Below are 23,027 nucleotides of genomic sequence, written 5' to 3'. Positions count from 1 at the left end.
TAAGTGCGAACTTTTTTTAAGGTTAAGGTTATTTCAGCTACGAATAATTTGTAATCCACGTGCCTCAGCTACATATGTATGTATGTATTGTATATGTACATACAACAAAATTTGGCCGAGTGTCGCGTATGTTTTACGAGAGAGGCTACGAAACAAATGAGTCAGAGCAATCAGGCGGTTTTGCAAATTGCAATGCATTACCTGGGTTGCATATGTAACCATCTTTTGAAATACAGTAAGCTATTGCATCATCGTTTCATTTTACTTGCCATATGCGAGTTGTTGTACAACAACAGCAATATTTTTCCCGATTGAAGTAAACGATTGGTTTCCAAAGTAAAAGATGAATAAAAATTAAAAACAAAACTTTGCACAGCAACACCAAACGAAATCAGCAAACGAAGCTAGCATAGATGAGAAGCTAGACAAACTCATACTCGCATGAGAATTGAGAATATTGAGTATGTTGTACTTGTTCATTCATATGTATCTCTTCAGTATGTATGTGTATGCAGGTCGTTACAGAGAGAAAATGAGTGAGGAATCGACGTACTGAGAAATGAGAAATCCACATGTTAGCCAGTATTTCCACGCAATATACAAAATTCTGTAGAACGTAGGTTCGAATCTCGGTGAAACACCAAAATTAAGAAAAAACCATTTTCTAATAGCGGTCGCCCCTCGGCAGGCGATGGCAAACCTCCGAGTGTATTTCTGCCATGAAAAACCTCCTCATAAAAATATCTGCCTTTCGGAGTCGGCTTGAAACTGTAGGTCCCTCCATTTGTGGAACAACATCAAGACGCACACCACAAATAGGAGGAGCAGCTCGGCCAAACACCCAAAAAGGGTGTACGCGCCAATTATATACATAATTATATATATACATATATATATATATATATATATAGTCTCATTTGTAGTGTTTCTGAAAAACAATTAGTCGAATTGATCAACAATCGCGGTACGCACACGAATTCCATTTTATTTCAGTACAAATACTCGTTTGAAAAGCTTTTTGAAACCAAATGTCCCACTACGGATTAGGCTACATAAAAACACAGATTTTTTAGTCTGTACTTATTAACCTTTTTTGCTATATTCTTGCTCTCTGTATGTTTATATTTAGTTACTTACTGACTGACGACATTAAAAAAAATTGAGAATTGCAATAATCTCTTTGAAACCCCCTTTACTTTTGATATGGGCAAGTATGATTTTGAAATTCAAGTAGAAATAATAATCCTACGAAGGGAGATACATTTTTATGATGCACGCGATATAATTGAGTTCTGAGTTCGATTATATTTTGAGTTCCTTAGCTCAAAGAATTTTCTTTTAAGATCTTTGTTTTAAGGCTCAACATACTTTTGCGAGCCAATTTTTTCTGATTTAAAATTTATTTGTTCCAATCAAAGAAATAAATCAAATATAAGCCATTTTAAAAATATACTTCTAACCAGAAACCGCCCCAAAAGTATTAATATTATTAATCATTAAACTAAGTTTTGAATTATATAGTTTCTTTGTCTTCATTTTAATTATTTTGAAATAAATTTTACTCTTTTCTCCACTGTGCAGTGCGATTACTCTGTGCTCACCAACACACTCGCAAAGTCCATTTTGCCGACCTCTGTTCTAAAATGAGAATTTCTAAAAGACAAAGACATCGGCCGCAATTTGCCACTGTTCATACACCATATTTTTAATATAGCTTCACAGATACTCGTTAAGTCTCATTTATTTTGTATTTATACATTCGTTCTCTGGAACTAACTCTATAGTGTAGATTTATATCTGTGTGCTTAGATATGTATATGTATATGCATGCATATTTATTTAATATTAAAATGCCCCTAGTGAAATGTAAGCTTCGACAAATAAAGACTACTCAGTCACGCGCAATGAGAACGAACTACTTTCTTAAATTAAACAAAAAGAACTATAAATGATAAAAAGTCTTTCAAAAGTGACGCCTAGATGTCAGTAGTGAATAATTCCTAGACTGTACCTTTTTTATGCCATCTTTCACATTTGTCAAGTAGACAGATATAAAACTTTAAATGATAGAATAACAAGTTAAAGTTATTGAAACTTAAAATAAAATGGTCGATCTTTAAGAACAACGTATCGCAAAATAAAGGGTTCTCCAATAACAGGTGTTACTTTGAATAGCCCGCTATTTCGGTAGATGTCACTTTTGAAGCTGCCATTTTTTAATATTTGACAAGTAGAAACCACTCCATTAATAGAAATGGAACGATACAATTCACTATAAAAATGGTGAAAATTTAGCAGAGACGGTTCGTAAAACTCGAACATTTTTGGGTTTTTGTCGGACCACAATAAAGATATTGGTGACAAAATTTGAAGAAGCTCCTAATAAGAAACCATTTACTGTTACGAGTCGGCTTAAAACTGTAGGTCCCTTCGTTTGTAGAACAACATCAAGACGCACACCACAAATAGGAGGAGGAGCTCGGGCAAACACTTAACAGAAATCTACTCGCCAATTATTATTATTTTTTTTATATGTTGTGCAGGACCAGAAAAATTTCAATTTTGGGCGAAACTCTGTTTTGTCATAGGTACGAACGAGATCTATAGTTTTTTGTTTTTAACAAACATTGCGTCACAATTCTCTTTCCTTCTCTACACCCTGCAAATTATAAAAAAACTGAGGCCTCGCAAATTTGGGTTTTTAGTGGGTTAGTTAGTTAAAGTGGTGATTCATCCAGAATCCAACTAGCGCTTCCCCACCATTTTGTTGCCACATCTTCGTTACCAACTTGTTGAATGGTTATTTACAGCATGACTATATCCAGTCTATGCGGTTTATGAACCTTATTTGGTTGTTGACGTCTAAGTCAGACAGTTGTTCGAGACACTTGAACAGTGGTTTACCATGGGTCGACATTCTTTCCTTCCATAAGGCAGGGCATTCACAGAGGAAATGAAAAATCGTTTCCTTTTTCTCCGATTGCTTACAACTGTAACAGTGTGTGTTGTGAGGAATGCGCATTTTGGCTGCTTCTTCCCCGATAGACCAGAATCCAGTTATCACTGCCGTCAGTATGCAGGCATCCCTTCGTTTCATATTTTTCAGTATTGACGTTTGTTCGTGTTTGTAGGTGGGCCATGACATTCTGCTAACTTTGCATGTTTTCTGATCCTTCTATCCGCATCCCGCGATTTGCCATCATGGAAGTTGCGACTCTTGCCAGTTCGTCCGCTTTTTCGTTTCCTTCAATGTTCCGATGCTCCGGGATCCAGATTAAAGTAACTTTATGGCTTACACTCAAGGTGGTAAGGCTATTTCAGCGTTGTTCCACCAGTCTAGAGGTTTTTGTAACTGAATCGCGTGCTTGGATTACAGTTTGGCTATCCGAAAGAATAGCGATATTGTATTTAAAAGAGAAATCTGCGATTAGTAGCCTACCAGTTTCCCCTATTGCCAATACTTCCGCCTTCCAATTTTTCAATTACCATATATGTATGCCAGATCCAACACCACAATCCATTTTTGAACCATCTGTGTAGACTGTTGAGCCGGAATAACATGTGTCAGTGCATTAAGAGCCTCCATAGAATACGATCTTGGGAGAGTCAAAAATCTGTAATTTGATAATGAATTTATTGAATACAAGTAAGGCAAAAAAAAATGGCTCGCTGATAATATGCCGATACAGATCTGACTGGAACATTCGCTCTGTTTTTTGTTTTCCACAACTATGGGCATAGTAATTTCAATAAAACATTTTCTTCTAAATCAGAAACGATATTAAACACTTTGTCTACTATCCAATTTGGGTATAATGTACTCGGTCACTAGACAATGTAATAAATATATTATTGCAAACTACGAAGATCAACCGCCAAATCTATGCGTTTTTACCAGATCCAAAATTTAATATAAACCATTGACCGGATTGGAAACTTCAAATGATCCACTCCTCGTGTCGATTAAGCATCAAATTGTTATTAAAATAATGTTCATAACAAATGAATTATGGAAAAAACGTGTAATTGCAAGAGCCGCATAGCCTAGGTTGGAGCATTGAAAAGGCAGAGCTACATTGATTTTTTTTCTAATCTGTATAAGCATTAACGGGCTTAAATAGTTATCATATGTCTCAAGTGGTTCAGAAGGGACTGAGAAGAACAAGGAAACTAGCGATTCCATAATGAGCTATAATGACTAAGTGCAGTGACTTAACTGACTTCTGTACACAACTTGACTTTTAATTCTACTTATTTACGAAATATCTAATCATTAAATTGTTTTTAATTCCAACAGCTTTCAAGTACAGTGAAACCTCCCCTTGCGGACACCTCCAATAAGCGGACACTCCCTATAACCGGACAAAAACTGAGGAACCAAACTTTATGTTGGGTTTTTAGAACGAATTCCACTCTAATAACCGGACGCGGACATTTTTTTTCATTTTTTTGTTCTAATCACCTCTCGAAAGCGGACGCGGACCTCTCGGTAACGGACAAGCAAAATATAACACTGAACAAATGTGTAAAGAAAACAATAAAAACCTCTCATAAGCGGACGTGATACTCAAATCCACGGACAACAAAGATAGTAGATTGACAATAGTTGAAATAAAAGATATTAAAAGAATATGGATGGGCGGTGATAACGTCAACAAAAAGAAAAAGTTCTTAAACGCGGATGGCTCAAAAATTTACCATTTGAGTTTCGAATGGTTCGTTAAGGCCAGAAGCCAAAATACACCAATATCGGGTATTATTATAAAGGAAAAGCAAAAGAAATCGCTGGCCGATTAGGTATTCAAAATTTTTCTGCGTCAAATGGATGGTTAAAGAAATGGCGTAGGCGTCATAATGTGACTTTCAAAAGAATATGTGGGGAATCTTCCGAGGTTAATTTCGAGGATTGTGTGCCAATATGTAAAGAAAAGCCATTGGTTATCGGAAAAGCAACATGCCCACGCGCCTTTAAAAGAGGCAATATAGGAAGTTTGCCAGTGGAATGGAAGTCAAACCGGAAAGCTTGGATGTCTCGTGAAATTATGTGTGAGTGGCTAGAAATGCTTGATAAAAAAATGGGCTGCCAGAAGAGAAAAATTTTATTATTTTTGGACAATGCTACAACTCACCCTCGAGATATTAAACTAAATAAAATAAAGTTGATCTTTTTACCTGCTAATACAACATCCGTTTGTCAGCCCCTCGATCAGGGTATAATACAATACAAAATTTTAAGTGTCATTACAGATGCCATATAAGCAAACATATTTTGACAAAATTAGGAGGCATTCCAATGGACAGACTTTCAAAAACTTTTGACATTTTGGAGGCTGTTTTTTTTTATTAAATCTTCATGGGAAAACGTAACGGCAGAAACAATTAAGAATTGTTTTTCGAAAGCCGGGTTTCAAAAAGCTCCGCTGTTCTGACTTCGAGGCAGAGGATGATATTCCCATATCGACACTAGCGGCCTTGATAAAGATTTTAAATGAAAATCAGCAAGGTCAGTATACAGAAGAGTTTTTGTTAATCGACGAAATTGTTAATACAGAAGACAATAATATTGACGTTGTCATTGATGAAATTAATACTGAGGAATTATCTGACGGAGAAAGCGAAGACTCAAATCATGTATGTGTCCAGGATGAATGTCAGATCAAGTCATATCCTGAAGCATTAGAACAACTGCGTCGCATTAAACAATTTCTAAGAGACGATATTACTGGATTCCAATACGCCAAGACTTTAGAATGTCATCTTCAAAGCCTTTTTCTGAAACATAAACAGGAAAATCTACGACAGACTACGGTATATGAATTTTTGAAGCCTAAAATATAAATATGTTCAATTAAATATGTATATTCAAATGTGTAAATATACTCATTGTTCCCAATATAAAAATGTACATACATAACTACATATATATTTTTCAATAAATATGAAAAAAAACTGAACATACCATAAAAGAACATAAAAAATTATTCAAAGAGTTGGGATAGTAATTTTAACCTAGAGTTTTTTTTCAACCCCCATAAGCGGACACTCCCCATAAGCGGACGAAAATTGTGGAACCGTGAGTGTCCGCTTGTGGGAGGTTTCACTGTATATAATTTATTTATGTGTACATACATACATAATCCGACAGCTCTGGTAGCTAGTTCGATTACATTAGATTAATCTGTAATTTTAATTATATTTTAATAAATAAATAATAATAGTAATATATGTAGTACATACATATGTACATATGTAACTGCATATTGCTTTCTTTGTTTTTACACTACTATCGCGGCCAATAAGTCGAGAATTTTAAACACATTTTTCAAATATAATATAGTAGAGTATAATGCATTGAAACTAAAATTGGACACAGATACACAAATATATATATTTGTAGAGCTACAAACTAAAAATTAAAGTTATACAGCGAAGGCTCAGCAACCACCAATGGCCTCATATTTGCTAAGTATGTTAGCATGCATGTATATATGTATGTAAGTAAGAGAGGGCAAATCGTTCGCTCTCATATTTCTCCGAGTACACTCCTCTTTGGCCTCCCTGCACAACAATGCCCTTGCTGTCTTGTTGTGACGACAGCAAAACCGCTTTCACATTCACGCGCAATACCATTCGCTGATGAAGAATTCACAATCAGCCATATCATAGGTGGCGAGTATGCGAGTAGTCTGCTCTTAGTTTCAAATTCTCGTTCAAAGTGTACAAATCGTAAAAAGCAAATTATTCGCAAATTCGTTTACAAAATCGACAAGCACAAAGCAACACGGATCCAACCAAACAGCAGCTAAACTAAAGTGTATGCCCAAAGCGACGACAGCACGTGCAAAATCTATTTCAAATACATAGAAATCTCTTCAAATCTGAAAATATTCGGATCAGCTGTGCAGTGCATTTGCTGAGTTCGTTTGACTCATATTTCTACAAATAAAAGTGTGTCAAATCACCCAAGTGAAGTGAAATAAGTTCGCAGGAGCCATAGCAAAAGCTAAATATCAAATACCATATATATTCCATTATTAATTTAATGCTCTCTAAATTGTTTTAAATATCGTGTGTGATATTGAACATAATCTTAAACTAGCAAAAGCACTCAACAACCGTCGAATATAAACAATACCATTAAAATTTTTAATATAAATTTGAAACGTATCAATGGCATCACCGGCCTGTGAACACCGCTACAAGGACTTCATTTACATAAAAAATTAAATTTTGTTTCCGTGCCGTTTTAAAGCAAAGCAAACCTCTCAATTCATATTGAGAGAATTTTTTTAAGTAAAGTATATGAAAAAGTGATCAATTTGTTTTGCGACAGACGCAATTTCATCTGCAATTTATTAAAAAAAATCTGTAATTTCATCGCGATATTTTCCATATGAAGTTATAAAAAAAGTGATTAATCTTTTGCGATAGACGCGATTCAATCTAACATTTTTGTAAAAAATAATCTCAAATTTCATCGTGCTATTTTCTGTGTGGAAGTCTAATCTCAAACCCACTGTAAAAAAAAATATTCTTCGTTAAAAGGCAGCATACTTATCGGCAGTAAATATTTCATACGCGCCTACAAACGCACACAAGAACATTACAAATTGCACTTGCGACAACCAGCCCAAAAGTTATCAAAAAAACTAACTTTCTGAACAAATCTCACAGCACAGAGTTCCGCTGCTCTACTACTACTACTATTTACTCCTATATTAGTGCTATGCACTCTTCGCTTTTGGTGGCGCAACTAAAAAAACAACACCATACCTGGCAGCGCGTCTATCGCGCCTTCATTCTTATGTGTGCGTATTATTGGCATCGTTCCAAAATAGGCAATTGCAGTAGCATTCAAGGCACCGGCGGCGAGACGTACACGCCTACTCATACACCCACGAATACGCCTATGCGACATTTTATGTTAAACATTGAAAAATATTTGCTAAAGCGTAAAAATATTTTGCGTATGAACATTTGTTGGTGTAATTTAGCTATAATCATTCACAAGCTAAATACAATAAACAAGTTTAAGTTTAACAAGTTTAGTAAGAAGAAGAACTTTCGAATGGTGCACGGTGTAATGGGTATGTCTGTGACGTCATCGCTGATGCGGCATTGCATCGGGATGCTCGGTAAGTAAATACGCATGCCCTCCATAATCCACAACTCTCTTAATTTACACAATCAGCGTTGCCATACTTGTAAACTTGTATATATTATAACAGCGAAGAAAATTTTCCGTACAAATCCACTTTTAGGATCATTATCTACTTTTAAAGAATTAAGGCAAGCTTCTAAGCTTTCCGCTACATTTGAAGTACTCTTAAATTTGACTGCCTTTCTTCATTCAAAAATATTAGTTTGGGGAAAAAGAAATCCATTATTTTTGCGTAAAATTTTGCACAAATGATTTGAAATTACTTTATGGTCGATCTTTAGCCCCTCGGCGATGCTGCGAATACTAACATGCCCGGTCAACTTCGATTATTTTTGAATTTGGAATTTGAGTTTGGTAGCACGTTTTTATACAAGGCAGGTCAGGAATTTATCACTTTATGCCACAACAATTTCCTCTCTATAGCTTTTCTTCTAAGCAAACTAAATTATTATATATTCCTCCTTTTCCCATAAAACTCATTCACATGCATGCGCAAAGTGGCGCAAGAAGATTTGCTATCGGAAAATTTAACAAGTTTTGCAAATGGCGTTGTACGTCAATCATATTTAACACTTACGAACGCTATACAAGCAGACCAACAATGGAGTGCGTAAAGGTCAAAATAAAGATTTCCATCACTCAAAACCATTTATTTTTTATTTAGTAAAAAAGTTAATCAAAAACCAACAATTGGATGACTAATTTTGCGTCACCTGTAGTACCACTAAGAACTGGACAGTTAAGGAAACTTGTTTTCATGTTACTCAATTTAGCTGATAGAAATTCTTTGGTAAGTTCTAACATTAGATTAAGCACAAATCTAGAAGGAATGTTGTCTTGCTATAAAGGGCTAAATTTGTGACCACCACTGTAGTTCATATCGATTCCGAGGGTTGTACTCGTAACTTTTATACGACGGACTCTGTGACAAGGCTAACGACTTTCTTCCATGTTCTTTCTGTTTTGCATGCCACCGTCTTCGCATTGATTCTATTCATCTTCTATACCAATCAATATACAGCTTCAATCATGACCAGTTTAACTCTTTGGAACTTCGGTCAATTCTACTTATTGCCTATTCCAGATCACTTTTACAACAAAGCTTTTAGTTAATAGGTTTAGGAGGTAGACAGTCGCAAACTTACGCTTATTAGGGCGGGTCGGTCTGGTTTTGCGCAGTTAATTAGTTTGGATTATTTTACAATAGATTTACCATATTAAATTGTTTAAATTCGGCACGCTTATTTAAGTAAAGAAGTAAACAAGTGCTTGAATGAATGATTTATTTTATCACAACTAATTTTGCAAGGCAATACGCGCTGCAAATTGTACTAAAAATATACCTTTTATCATTGAAAATGATTAAGCGCTCGACACGACATAAAAATCGTCTCGCAAGTAAAATATGTATGTAGGGTTGTCAAACACTAAAACCTAATAAATGTATAAATTTTATTTTTTGTTTGGCCCATCTAGAATTTTAGAACGCGGAATTTTGAAAATGTAATATATAGAATTTGCAAGTTAGAGGCGCAATTTTTGAATTGTAAAATTTTGGATGATAGAGGGAGAGGTGTAGAAATGGAGCGTTAGAAGCGTTATTTTTATTTAGTATTTTACAGTGTGAATAATTGCAGGTGTCAGGAATATGCGAAAATTCTATCGCAATATTATGAGATTTTGGTATTTAGTATGGAAACCCATTGTGCCATGGTGATGTGAGTTCACCGCCAGTGGTTTATTACATACATATTCACCATTTTACAGAACTCTTTCAAAGAAATTTGAGCTGAAATTTTTGATTGCAATTGAACAGGTAATATTAATGCATATTTCTCTATTAAAAAAATAGGTGTTAGGCAAAGAAACGTGAAAGATAAAGCTAACATATTTGTAATCTAGAATCATTTAGTAGATAAACACCTTCCACCTGTGGATGGCAATTAGAACTGACGGTTCGAAAGTACGGCAACAATAATGCCAACAACACAGGGAATAATTTATGATTAGATACCAGTTTGTTATCGCAAATTTCGATCAAACGACCAAAGTTAAGTGGGGGCTATATAACGGCAAATAATGGAAAAATATGTGTCTGCTGATGTACTCTCTCTGCATTCCACCAAAGGTCCACAATTAAAATAACTCCCAATTTTTTTTTATTTTATTTAAGTATGCAAATTCAGCGCAAATGAAATATCTTTAATATGTATCCAACGACATATTTACAGCCAATAAATTAAAATCGAAACAGGCCGATCTGGTTTTTTGTTATTTTTGGCTGAATAAACCTCAAATATAATAGGGTATATTAGAATAAACCATAAATATAATAGGGTATATAGCGTTAGAACATAATAAATTTTTAGTATAAAAAATACTTTTTTTTTCTAGAATATATAAATACAATACTAGCTTATACCCGTGGGTTTCACCCCACCTTTCTATCAAAAAGTATGCAATGTAAATAAAACAACTTTAGCTTTTTTAAGTCAGTTTAGGTATTATTTAAAACGATCGGATATACGACATTTTTTGTTATATTATTTTGAGTACAAATAAAAAGGTTTTTCGTTGCGCCAACTTTGGAGCAGGCTACATATAATTGCCCATGGGTAAAACATGAGTTGGTTAAATTGACTCCTGCTACAGCTAACGATTGTCCCTGAGCTTTATTTATGGACGTTCCGAAAGCCAGTCTAATAGGAAATTGGAGGCGTTAAAAATTGAAAGGTATATCCGTCGGTATCATTGGAATTCTTGGTATGAAAACTTTGTGGTTTTCAAAATTTCCTGATAAAACCATAGCTTCTATAACATTCGGTAAAATTTTCGTGATGATTAGCCTTGTGCCATTGCATAAACGTGGAGGATCCAAATTACGCAGCATAATTATCATGGCCCCTTCAGTCGATGAGGAGGAATTCCTGATGGGTCCAATGAGTTAAGAAACTCAACGGGATAATGAACAGCCTGGGATTCTTTGACGACTGTGTCAATGGAATGATAAGTTGTGACAGTTCCTGGTAGTATTTCTTGAATTTTGGAATTAATGACATTTACATCGTCATTCTAAGCTCATATTTTTTCTAGGAGTACTAAATACTAACTTCATTAAACTTTTTACCAATTTTTGGTATTCTACCATAAATGCATCCAGTGATATGCAGTATGAAAAATCCCATTTGTAAAGGAGGTGTCACGCCCCATTTCTAGCTATACCAGTTTTCATGCAGGTTTTAGGTATTAACCTTATATAATCTCTTACCAAATTTCAGTTGTCTAGCCCTAATACTTCCGGAGATATGGACAATGAAAAATTGCATTTATATGGGAGGGGCCAAGCCCCCTTTTTCGTTTTTCTCAGTTTTCTTGGAGGTGTTAGGGATTAACCTCATATAACCCCTTCCCAAATTTCATTGGTCTAGCCTAAATACTTCCAGAGATATGGACTATAAAAAATTCCAGTTGTATGGGAGGTGCCACGCCCCCTTTTTCGTTATACGCAGTTTTTCTGGATGTGGTAAGGATTAATGTCATATAACCCCTTACCAAATTTCAGTAGTCTAACGTAAATACTTCCAGAAATACGGACTGTTAAAAACTTCATTTGTGTGGGAGGTGCCACGCCCCCTATATATATCAAAATATTTTTTAGCCCATGACCATCCCGGTAAGTTATCCAGTTCGTGTTTCAAATTTGGTTACGATCGGTTTATGCGTTTAGGACGCAAGTCGATCTATAGATACATAGATAATTTGAATTTTATATATATAGATGTATGTACAGAGTGAAAAAATGAACAAATATACGTTTTTTTGTTATATTATTGGTTTATTTGAAACAGGAAACATTTACTTTACGTTCTCGACGATCACGTGACGATCCCGCTCTCCAGACTTGGCAGTTTTGCTTGCTAAAATAGCCACCGAGATGAAAATGCGCTTCGTCAATTTATGACTTCTTAAATTCAAATTCAATTTGACTTCTTTTCATTACACGCACTGTTTGGTATACACAATAAGTTTGCAATATTTCCTAATGTCGATCAAACATAAGGCGATTCATTTCGTACCGCGAAGATATGATGCTACCTTTCTGTTAAGACTTCCAGTGCGAAAAAGTGTCACTATCTAAATAAAAAAAACCAGAGTATTTACATATACAAATTCAATACGGTCGAAGCTACTCAATAAACAATTCTATTGGTTATATTTAATGGCTTTCACACAACATTAACCAATCACTCGGGTGTATATGGTACCAACACAATGCAAGAATGATAGATTACAAGATTATACTATACATCCGTGGTAGTATTTCTGACTGTGACATAACAATTGAATAAATAAGAAAGAGAACGGCGTTGAAGGGGAATAACCCGCTCTTGAATAACAATAAATATTAAAAACAATACAACAATAAAATGAATACAAACACTTAATTATTACATCGGTAAATCAGCTCATTCAGTCAGCTTTTTTATTATTATTGTTTATTTTGGTATTCTCAGAGATTCTCTAACCGCTTTAACAAATATTGCAAAATCTCTGAGAGTTTTTCTGTTTTAATTAAATACAAAATTTGAGAACGGCGTTGAAGGGGAATAACACGGTCGTGAATAACAATAAAAATGAAAAACAATAAAATTAATACAAATACTTAATTATTACATTGGTAAATCAGCTCACTCAGTCAAATTCACGAAGGATAGCGGTTCGCGGATGTCGGCACCTTTTGTATTTGGTTATTTTGGTATTCTCAGAAGATTCTCTTACCGCTCAAGCGAATATTGCAAATCTCAGAGAGTTTTTCTGTTTTAATTAAATAAAAATTTGATAATGCATCTAATCCAATCACCCTGCAGGAAAAATCTAAGCAAGTGAAATACTGTGCTGATTCTGCTATAGTAGGTACTATTTCGGCAGAATAGTTATGAGGTATGAGATGATATAAAAACATAGGTGTGTATTTTTATTAAAATGGTATATAAAGTTTTGATTAATAATTTAAGTTTTTTATGAAATAATTAATTAATCGAAAATAATTTAAAGAACGTCTTTGCCCGAAATCGACCATCTTCGCTGCGATCTAAATTGGAACTCCTCGCGAAACAAACGCGAAATCACACCTTCAACGTTTTCCGATGCTACCTACCAAGGATGCCAGAAACAGGCATTTTTATACATATAGTGAGCGGTATTTTGCCTTTTACTAGTATTGTGTATAAATATAGGTATTTACAAGCTATTTAATATTTCACAGCACCTCTAAGCCACAAGAGGTAGGCATTTACAAAGAACCTTATAAGCCACCAAAAAAGCACAATACATTAAGAAAATGTTATAGGTGTATGGTGAAATCACCTTCTCGAGCTTCTCAAGATACCCCCTTTCTAGATTAAAATATCATTAAAATTATTTATTGTTTAAGAAAAAACAAGACAGGTTGCCATAAATTTGGAGTATAAAAAAATATGTCGTGTGATATCCATTATTTTTGTAAATTGTCACTAAACGTATTGGCATAGATTTGACCAACTTTCGACGAAATTCAGCAAATGTTTTTTCCCATTCTGTGAGCAAAATAGCTTTAAGGTCACTTTTCGATGAAATTTTGTTCCCACACTTTATCCTCGATATGAGTCCAAAGATTTTCTATATGATTTATGACAGGGCTTTGAGGAGTATTAAAGTAAAAACCATGTTTTCAATACATGTGCACTGGAATGTAAATTTTCCTTGAGAATAGACAAATAAAGATGATTATCCATTATGCCATTTACCAGTTTTCCGTTGCACACTTTTGTTAATAATTTCTTAACGCTTATATTTGCTAACTACCCGATTTCTTTAGAAAATGCGCAAAAATAAGAATAGGTATTTAAAAAAGTAAATTCCTCTACTTATTATATAAGAAATTTTAAATTTGTGCAGGACAGTTCCAGATCCTAGTCAGCAAAGACGCATTTCAACTGTGTTTAAATACAGCATAAACGCATTCAATAAATGCCATGGTTGTACGAGTACCTCAAATCTCAAAGAATGAAACAAAAAACTATGTCACATGCGTATTGCATTAGGTAAAAATTTTACTGAATATACAATAACTGGACTTCAGTTTTCGTATTGAAAATTCATATTGCAAATGTATATTGAACCATAGTGATAATAAGATTGATCGAATTCTATACTAACTTTCGTCCATGGGGGAATACTAATGACATGTCGAATTTAATAGTAGATTTATCTATGGAAAAAGCGTTACAGCGGTAGACAATCGATACTTCGTGGGTAAAACAAAGTCGTATTAGACTTACATACAAGTTGTAGATATGGAAAGGAGAAAGTTCATGAACCAGCCACGGTTCTAAATTCTCTATAAGGTCACCTGCTTTTTACCTACTGGGGGCTTCCCTGCAGGACGTATACCAGATACCAAATAATGCAAACTCACATGTTGTGCATGTAGTTTTTCTTATGTGTGAGTATATAATGCATAGGACTGTGCTCCTAGAGGGCGAGTTTTGTCGGCGTAACTTTGCAAATTTTGTTTTTGTGTTGCCGCTGACGTTCATACAGGGCAACTCGGACTGCAGAGCAAGAATACGTAATGCTATTGAGAAGAATGATAAAATGTTAAAATCGTAAGAGAAGAACGAACACAATGCGAGTTGCTCGTGCTCGATGCCCGTCTACTTTCCTTGTCGCTCTCTCCTCCACAAGTTAACAGTTGTAGCAACAAAGGTAGCATTGTATGAATACGTTCTGATCGCACAAGTATAAAAGGCTGATCGTTGGATAAGTATAAAAGGCTGCTATTCTTCGCATTTAAAGCAATTGAAATACTATTTTCATAGTGAATGCAACATCAACGAGCTGAATAATTAGAAAATTAAAATAATTAAATACCTTTATACATATGTATGTATGTATATAGGTACATACATTTTTTGAGAAACTTCGATAAGTGTTCTAAGTTAGAACAACTCAAATAATACTTGAATATTTACATATATTTTTTATTCAACGCTTAATCCTTATTATTGAAAAAAGTACACATTTGGTGCAGATAAGACGTCAGCTCATTCGTGTTTCATTTACATAGGAACTTATTGATATACATACATATGGGCCACAACGAGCATAAGTAATTGCTTTGTGAAACTTTTGAATTTCACCACAAGGCAATTTTATTTGCCAGGGAACATTGTAAATTATATGAATTTTTAGAAAAATTTTGACCGAAGTATTTAAACATGGAAAAATTCAGCGTATTCCAAGTAAGCATTTTCATATATTTAACATTTAGCGGATAAATTTATTTAAAAATAACACTGTGCTAGAAAAATAATTGAGGGTTGAGCAGACAAAAACAAATATTTACTTAAAACTATACTTATATTATATCTTATAAGCACATTAATTTTATCAAAAACAGAAACATACAAAAAAAGAAAAGTACAAAGTTAAAATTGATTGATTCTATCATTAGGTAGCCTAGGAAATGAATAGCAAATTGTAATGTTTCCCATTTAATGTCTCAACGTTTAAGCTTTTTCCAAGTAAATGAACTATCAAACATTTTAAGTAAATGCACATACATACATGCATACCTATATATAAGTATATACCTACATTATTACTAACTCAAAGAGATGTTTGTTATCTCTATTAATAAAGTTAAAACAACAAAAAAATAATACGTTATCTCAGCAATACACAAATACTAATAGGAGTCTTTAAAGAAATTTGCCAAGTCATTGCATGTCGTAGCATTCATTGCTAGGCGCCATTTTATATTCCTAAAGACATACTATGTGTGTACGTATGTAAGTACATACATACATATGTAGATAAATTTAAAATTAAAAATTAATTGCCACACATGCATTTATTATTAATTATCTAATAAATATGTAAAAAGTTAAAAAAATGTTCAAAGAAAATATTATATCCTAAAAGTTACGTTAAATGTAAATTTAATTACAATTCCAATAAAATTTTCTTTTCCACCTAAACTTTTACAATTATTATCTAACGTATTTTGCCAACAAACTTAAACCGAATACTTAAGTACTCATTCCATGTAACCTGCTGTCACATGACGTGTTCTCAAGATATGAGTATGTATAACGATATTATACTTTGTTGCTCGCTGTATGACTCATCTGCTGAAATTGCGTTTCACCTACACAAACATACATATACCACAAACAAGCAAGTGGAAAAGTAGTAGTGTAAAAAAATCCCGTTTTTAATTGAAAGCTCTGGCATAGCGTTCAATGCTTTTCGACAGACGCTTATGTGTGTGTAGACTTAAAGCTTTCGAAAGTTAAATTTTTTCTATGTTTTTGAGAGAAAATTTCCCATTACCTTTTGGTGTTATAGAATTCAAAGCATTCGTATTTACATATACTTGCAGATACCGAATTCAAGAGATTTGGTAAATTAAGTAAGTTCAAACAAACTGCATGCATAAAGATTGCTTGAAAACGAGGGAAGAAAAAATAAAAAATGTGAATTTTTAATTAAAATTTTATTTAATATAATCTCCCTCAATACACTTATTCCTGTGATACTTCAATAAGTTCATACCATATCTGCAACGATCTTCTGGAAGCACTGCAAAATGCATTATATTTGAAGATGCTCCTGACCATGCACCATTTGACGACAAGCATTTTCTACAAAAGAATTGTTTTAAGGGGTTCGGGTTAGTCAGAGGCCCGAAAAAATGATGATTTTAAATAATTTTTTTTGCTAGTTAATTGCTTTATTTTACAAAAATAAAAACATATGTAGCATTAATACATCATGTTTCGACTTGACTTTAGCAAAACTTAAAAAAAAAAAAATTAATAATATACTTGTAAAAGTTATTTGTGTGAAGCCCGTTTCTCCAGAAGTCCCTTGCGGTGATCATCACAAGTCCTTGGAGATATGTATATCTAAAATCAATCGCACAAGAGAGATTAGTTTTATTAATAGATAATTAAATTAACAATATCGCACCCTCAGGAAATATTTTTCAGGTATTCGAAAAAACCCGACAATTAATTGTTTAAAAAAATCGAAATTTTTAAGAAAAAAAAATCCTTCGATCAGGCACGAGCGTTTTAAGTTTTTCAAAAGCAGTATAAATTTTATTAAAATCTACCAAGCGGTTTTTAAGTTACAGTGATCACCAGTTCAAAAACATAGTTTGAAAAAAAAAAACGCATTTTCAGTTTTGCTATCGATTTATCTAGAGTTATACGAATTATTTAATTACTTACACTGCGTCATCTATTCCTAGGCCATATATTCATCTATTCTTCAGCCGTCATAGCAGCTCCAAAATATCGAAACAATATAAATAAACTTTAATAAGTTTTATTTATTGTTCTACTCCTAATATTTATTTTTCGTATGATAAAAAGTATAACAATCACCTACGTGCAATGGTGCATCACAAGTTTTGCAAATACTCATATATAGAGTTTCGCTCCGTTTTCAGAACACGGTCTACACGCTCTAGTCGGATTTGTTTTTGTGGCAGTAACTATTTTTTCTTTTTAACTCGAGGTATGCAGACCTAATAATTACACTACAAGATTTCCAACAATGTACCGTGAAAACAATAAAGATGCAGCTTATCAGCAAGCTCGTGACCGGTCAGCAATGTGTAAAAATTTTGAAGAGGAGTAATCGCTGGATCTTCAAGCAATTCATTCAATTTAGCCATCATCAAAGCACTTGTTTAAACACGTGGTTTGTCTTGATGGAATTTTTGTTTTTTCTGTAAACAAGCTCTTTTCATTCAGCTGATCCCAAAGGTTGCTATAATATCATCAGCAATCAACAAACCCCTTTTTGCATCCCAAAAAATGTATATAATAACCCTTTTCGCCTTTTTCGTTCTAACTTCATCTGTTTTGGAGCTGAACAACCAGCTTCAACCCGTTGTAAACGTTCTTGTTTCAGTTTAGGATCATGGTGGTAGATCCATATACTTTCCATATTTATAAACCGACGCACAAAATCTCTTTTATTCTGATTAAATTGCTCCAAATTCAGTTTTTGTTGAATGTAAAAAAAATATGGAGTCCTCGTTCATCTGAGATGACAATGCTATCAGCAATTTCACGCTTAGTCAAAGAATCTTTGGATTTTGAAAAATAATACTCATAATACCCACGCGCAATGATTTCTGATGTTGCTGTACTTTTTGGGCTTCCACCACGTTGCCCATCTTCAACGTTTGTACGACCCCGTTTCAAATCTAAAATATACACCAAAGCATTGTTGTAAGGATAAGATTTCTTAATACTTTTACCACTTTTTTTTGTATGAATTTTTAACAGATAATTGAAACGAATTTGAAATTAAAATTGAAATGAATTGAAAGATCGCAAAATATTTTTTTTTGTTTTCAAATGAAAACGAAATTAACACAAGCTAATCCCGGAATTTCAGGGTCTTGAAAAATACTGGGTTTTCGGGATTGACATCTCTGATACGTTAGGTATATGAATTTTGAAAATTTCTTAGCATAAGCATACATACATATTGCTTTAATTGGGAACCCCTCCATACATTTCTGGTATGCGATTTCATGTTGTCCTACAAACAAAGTTCTTTCCAGTTTTATGCCGACTCTGAACAGCAAATGGGTTTTTATGCACTCGGAGCTTCGTTATTTCGTGTCCACAGTGGAAATGGAATCTGGGACCAACCAAATAGTGGTTACACATAAACAAACAGAATTTTGGTGGTTGGAAATGATATTAAATAAAAAACATCACAAGAGTTTATATGACATAAACTTAGCTCCGTGAATAGCGCATTATGATGTGACGAAGCTTCGAGCCCTACTAAAATCATCTTGTAGAAGAAATTCGATGAAGAGGATTGGTGACCTACGAATTAGCGCCTACAACAAGCATGGACTTGTTAACTATTGTATTATTGATTTCCCAATATTTCAATAAAAAGATTTTTTTAAATCGTTATTAACCAGATGACCATGCGGAAAAACAAATTCTACTAATATGAACCACCTTATAGATATGTACAGATGTGCAAGGAAAAACTTTTCGCTAACGCAATCATTGAATATTTTAGCCTCCAATTTGCTACACAATTTTTAAGTAACAAAGCTCGACACTCGAACCCGTGCAGATCAATACGTGTTATCACAACTTTCGCTGATATGAATTTGCGTAAATATTGGTGTACTGGTGCCGTGCAAAACTCCCTTTGTACTAGAAGCACAAGTTTTCTATAAGCACATGTCTGATATGTATTTACGTATGTATATACAAATTTTTATCAAATAATTTAGTTTGTGGAATAAATATATGAACTTGCATTGGGGGTTTCACAGACTGAACTTAGAACGCGGCACAGTGTTATTAATTAGTGTTGCAAATTATGTGAATTTAATAAATTAAAGTAACTTATTTTTTTACTGTTTCGCCCTTTATTATAGTTTATTTACCTTTATATCTGAATACATATATTTTTGTTCCTATTCATTATTATTAAATATTACTTTATTTAATATAAAATGATACCGAAAAATACGAAGCAATTCAGTATTTTCAACCAACGTATCTTTATACAGACATATTATATATTTGAAATTCTAAATAAATAATACTTCCGCTTGAGTAAAGGTACTAGGAATATTGTACGAGTACATTAAAAAAACATCGATGTTTTATTCGATATGTTGCATCGAATGAAAGCATCGAAAATATACTTTGGTAAACAGCGTTTTGCTTTTTTGCCTCCATTTTTATGCAAAACACTAAAATTTTCATAAAATATGTTTTTTATGTTAACGTGTAGATACTAAAATAACTCCGCTTTCAAAATTGTTGACCAAACGACAATTCTTTCACAAATCTGGAAAACTTCTCCACATCTACACCTACAGATTTTGTTAAAAAAGTGCTGTTAAAACAGAAATGCCACATAGAGACTGGTATAACTGGGCATTTAGGGCATCTCTATTCCCGCGTTGCCAACATATGTTCATTTATACCAGTTGCTTCGTCTATTCGCCACTTGCTAACGCTTGTCCATACGGTTTACTTTTAGTTTTAGTTTATTCGTTAACTGTAGTTAAAATAGAATAACTGAATAACTAACAACACTCGAAATAAAGTATACATATAGATTAATAAAACAGTGATTGTAGGTAGTTTAAAAGTGCTGTCTTTATAAACGTGCACCTCCGCCAACTTTTAAAGTCTTTACACAAAATTAATATATGTATACAATTTATATATTATATATTTGAGGCTTACACCCTTTTAGGGCGCCGTGCGTCTTGATGTTGTTCCACAAATGGAGGGACCTACAGTTTCAAGCCGACTCCGAACGGCAGATATTTTTTGTGAGGAGCTTTTTCATGGCAAAAATACACTCGGAGGACTGCCATTGCCTGCCGAGAGGCGACCGCTATTAGAAAAACTTTTTCTTCATTTTAGTGTTTCACCGAGATTTGAACCTACGTTCTCTCGGTGAATTCCGAATAGTAGTCACGCACCAACCAATTCGGCTATGGCTGCTGTAAAAAAAAATATATTTATGCTTTTATTTTATTTCATATAAAATGATCGGTGAGCCCAGACTTTCATTTTTCTAGTCCTATAACAACTACTAAGCTTGGACTAAAACTTATTCATTTGTTTTTGGTGTTTATAAGTGGCAGCTCTCTTTTTAAACGCTTCCATAGTTTTGTTTTATTGCCTATCCTAATATTAAATTTAAATAACATTTTTAATTGAAATATTTTCCAATAAGTGACAACCGTCGTTTAGATATTCCAGTTTTTAAGATGGTTCAATTCTCTTTCATTGCACATCAGTATAATAGGGGGCTCGTCTGTGCGCCCAGCGTTAGCAATTGGCAAACAGATGAAGCAAATGGTATAAATGAACATATCTTGGCAACTCTGGAATAGAGCTGCTTTGAATTACATGTGTTTGTAAGATAGTGAGCGATACCAGTTTAATAAAGTATAACCATACTTGCTAGTAGCGAATCTTGCTCGATAACTTTGTTATCGCTTTCACATGCAAATTTTTCGTTAAGTTAGTAGAGCAGAGAATTGTCGAATAGAAGAGGCCTTGCATGTATTTATATTTTCTTTCTAAATCTTTGCGAAAATTCCACTCACATACCTTCAGAAAAAGTATCCGTATAACAAAGTTGTTGCATTTACGAAAATGCGAAATTACTTTATTTTAGAATTTAATCTTTCGAATGCGTATTAATTTGATAATTGCTGACTTTAATTGCGTAACGTTAATGAACATACATATGTATATACATCCAGGTATATTGGAGTTTTGTTTGCAATAGATTGGTAATGTCGGAAATATGCAATACATAAAAACAAAACTATATGTATTAGCATTTTAAAGGTCTCGAGCAATCGAATGATATCAAATTTTTTTTAATTTGCATAAACGGTTTGTTTATTACTGGAAAAGGGCTGTTATTTTGGCCTAAAAAATATTAGTCCAAGTTTAATTGTCATTATAGGACTAAACATTTTTTTCGGAATTTTCAGATGTTATTGGACGTATTTTCCAACAAGTCCGAAAAATAAGAAAAGGATCCAGGATTCTGAAGAGGAGATATTGAGGACCAAAAATTTTATTCTTCTTAAAAAATTTAAAAAATTTTTGATCCTTCTTTTAACTAACAAAAAAAAAACAGAGTAAAAAAATTGGTTCCCTGTATATAATACTATTGTTTTCCAAAGCTTCAAGAAAACTGAAACACTAACTTGGGCTTTGATCACTTTTTGGAAGTCTTACCCACATAAAGGGTGATCAATGTAAAGGTATGGGATTTTAAGTTGAAATAAAATAACAAAAATTTTAATTGATTGGGCAATCTTTATTATTTTTGTGTAGAATTACTCATGATATTTATTTTTTAAGATTATCCCTTTCAAATGTTGGCCGCAACTCCGCCGTAATTCGGTCATACGAAAACACCAATTTTGAATGACTCGCTGAAGGACTTCGGTTAGTATCTCTTGAAGAACTTTAGTAATATTGGCTTCCAATACCTTAATCGAAGTTGGTTTATCCATAAAGCAGTTAGACTTTACATACTCCCACAAATAAAAGTCCAAAGGTGTGGTATCACACGATCACTTGTTTGTGATCTTCCAAGAGATGCAGCTAACTAAACATAACCTCATGTCAGTAGTGCAATCTCTCTGGCTTTGCACGGAATTTTCAAACGACCTTCATATGTACATCTACAAAATACAGACTTCGAATTAGTAAGGTTTTTTTTTTTAATTTTTATTATGAATGAAAAATGTTTTATCATTTCTCGAAGCTAATTTACTGTTTAATAGATGCCTCACGTACAAATTAATTAAATTCCATGCAAACCATTTTTAAAACTACCAGACATTGGTATTTGTACTTTTATATTCGAATCGAACATCAATAAACCGAATATTAAACGAAGAAAGCCACACTATTCCATTTCTATTCGTCCAGAATTACTTTGCTGCTGATGTATTTTAATTTAAATTTTATTTCGCATTATCGCAAGTTGTACCAGTACCAACACAGGAGGGAAATTTCATATTATATTTTAGATACCATTTTTCATGAAGAAGCAAAACCGGTTTGCCACAAAATCAACCACTGTGACTGTGCGCAACACTCACAATCGTGAGCAATTTACCCAGTATCTGTGTGTGCGACCAAGTATCTCGTTGTATACACTCATACACATAGCTTTATCAGACTATAATTTGTACATGTAAATACGAAAGCTTTTTGCCGCCTATGTTTTGCTGATGTCGACTTTGAATTTCACAACAGATCTGTGAAGTATACAA

General features: G+C 33.6%; 1 protein-coding gene across 1 annotated transcript in view; it reads left to right on the top strand.

The window, feature by feature from the left end:
- Positions 1-6,648: 6,648 nt before the first annotated feature.
- LOC129253136 (uncharacterized) overlaps positions 6,649-23,027 on the top strand; it is a 26,312-nt gene continuing 9,933 nt past the window's right edge. The window contains exon 1 of the mRNA XM_054891400.1: positions 6,649-8,135. Coding sequence (XP_054747375.1) covers positions 7,727-8,135 — 409 coding nt within the window. The 5' untranslated portion in view covers positions 6,649-7,726. The remainder of the gene's footprint in view (positions 8,136-23,027) is intronic.

The sequence above is a fragment of the Anastrepha obliqua genome, chromosome 1, assembly GCF_027943255.1.
Source record: "Anastrepha obliqua isolate idAnaObli1 chromosome 1, idAnaObli1_1.0, whole genome shotgun sequence".
In the NCBI taxonomy this organism is placed as follows: domain Eukaryota; kingdom Metazoa; phylum Arthropoda; class Insecta; order Diptera; family Tephritidae; genus Anastrepha; species Anastrepha obliqua.
Note: the sequence above shows the minus strand (reverse complement) of the source record. Positions and strands in the feature narration are given on the sequence as shown.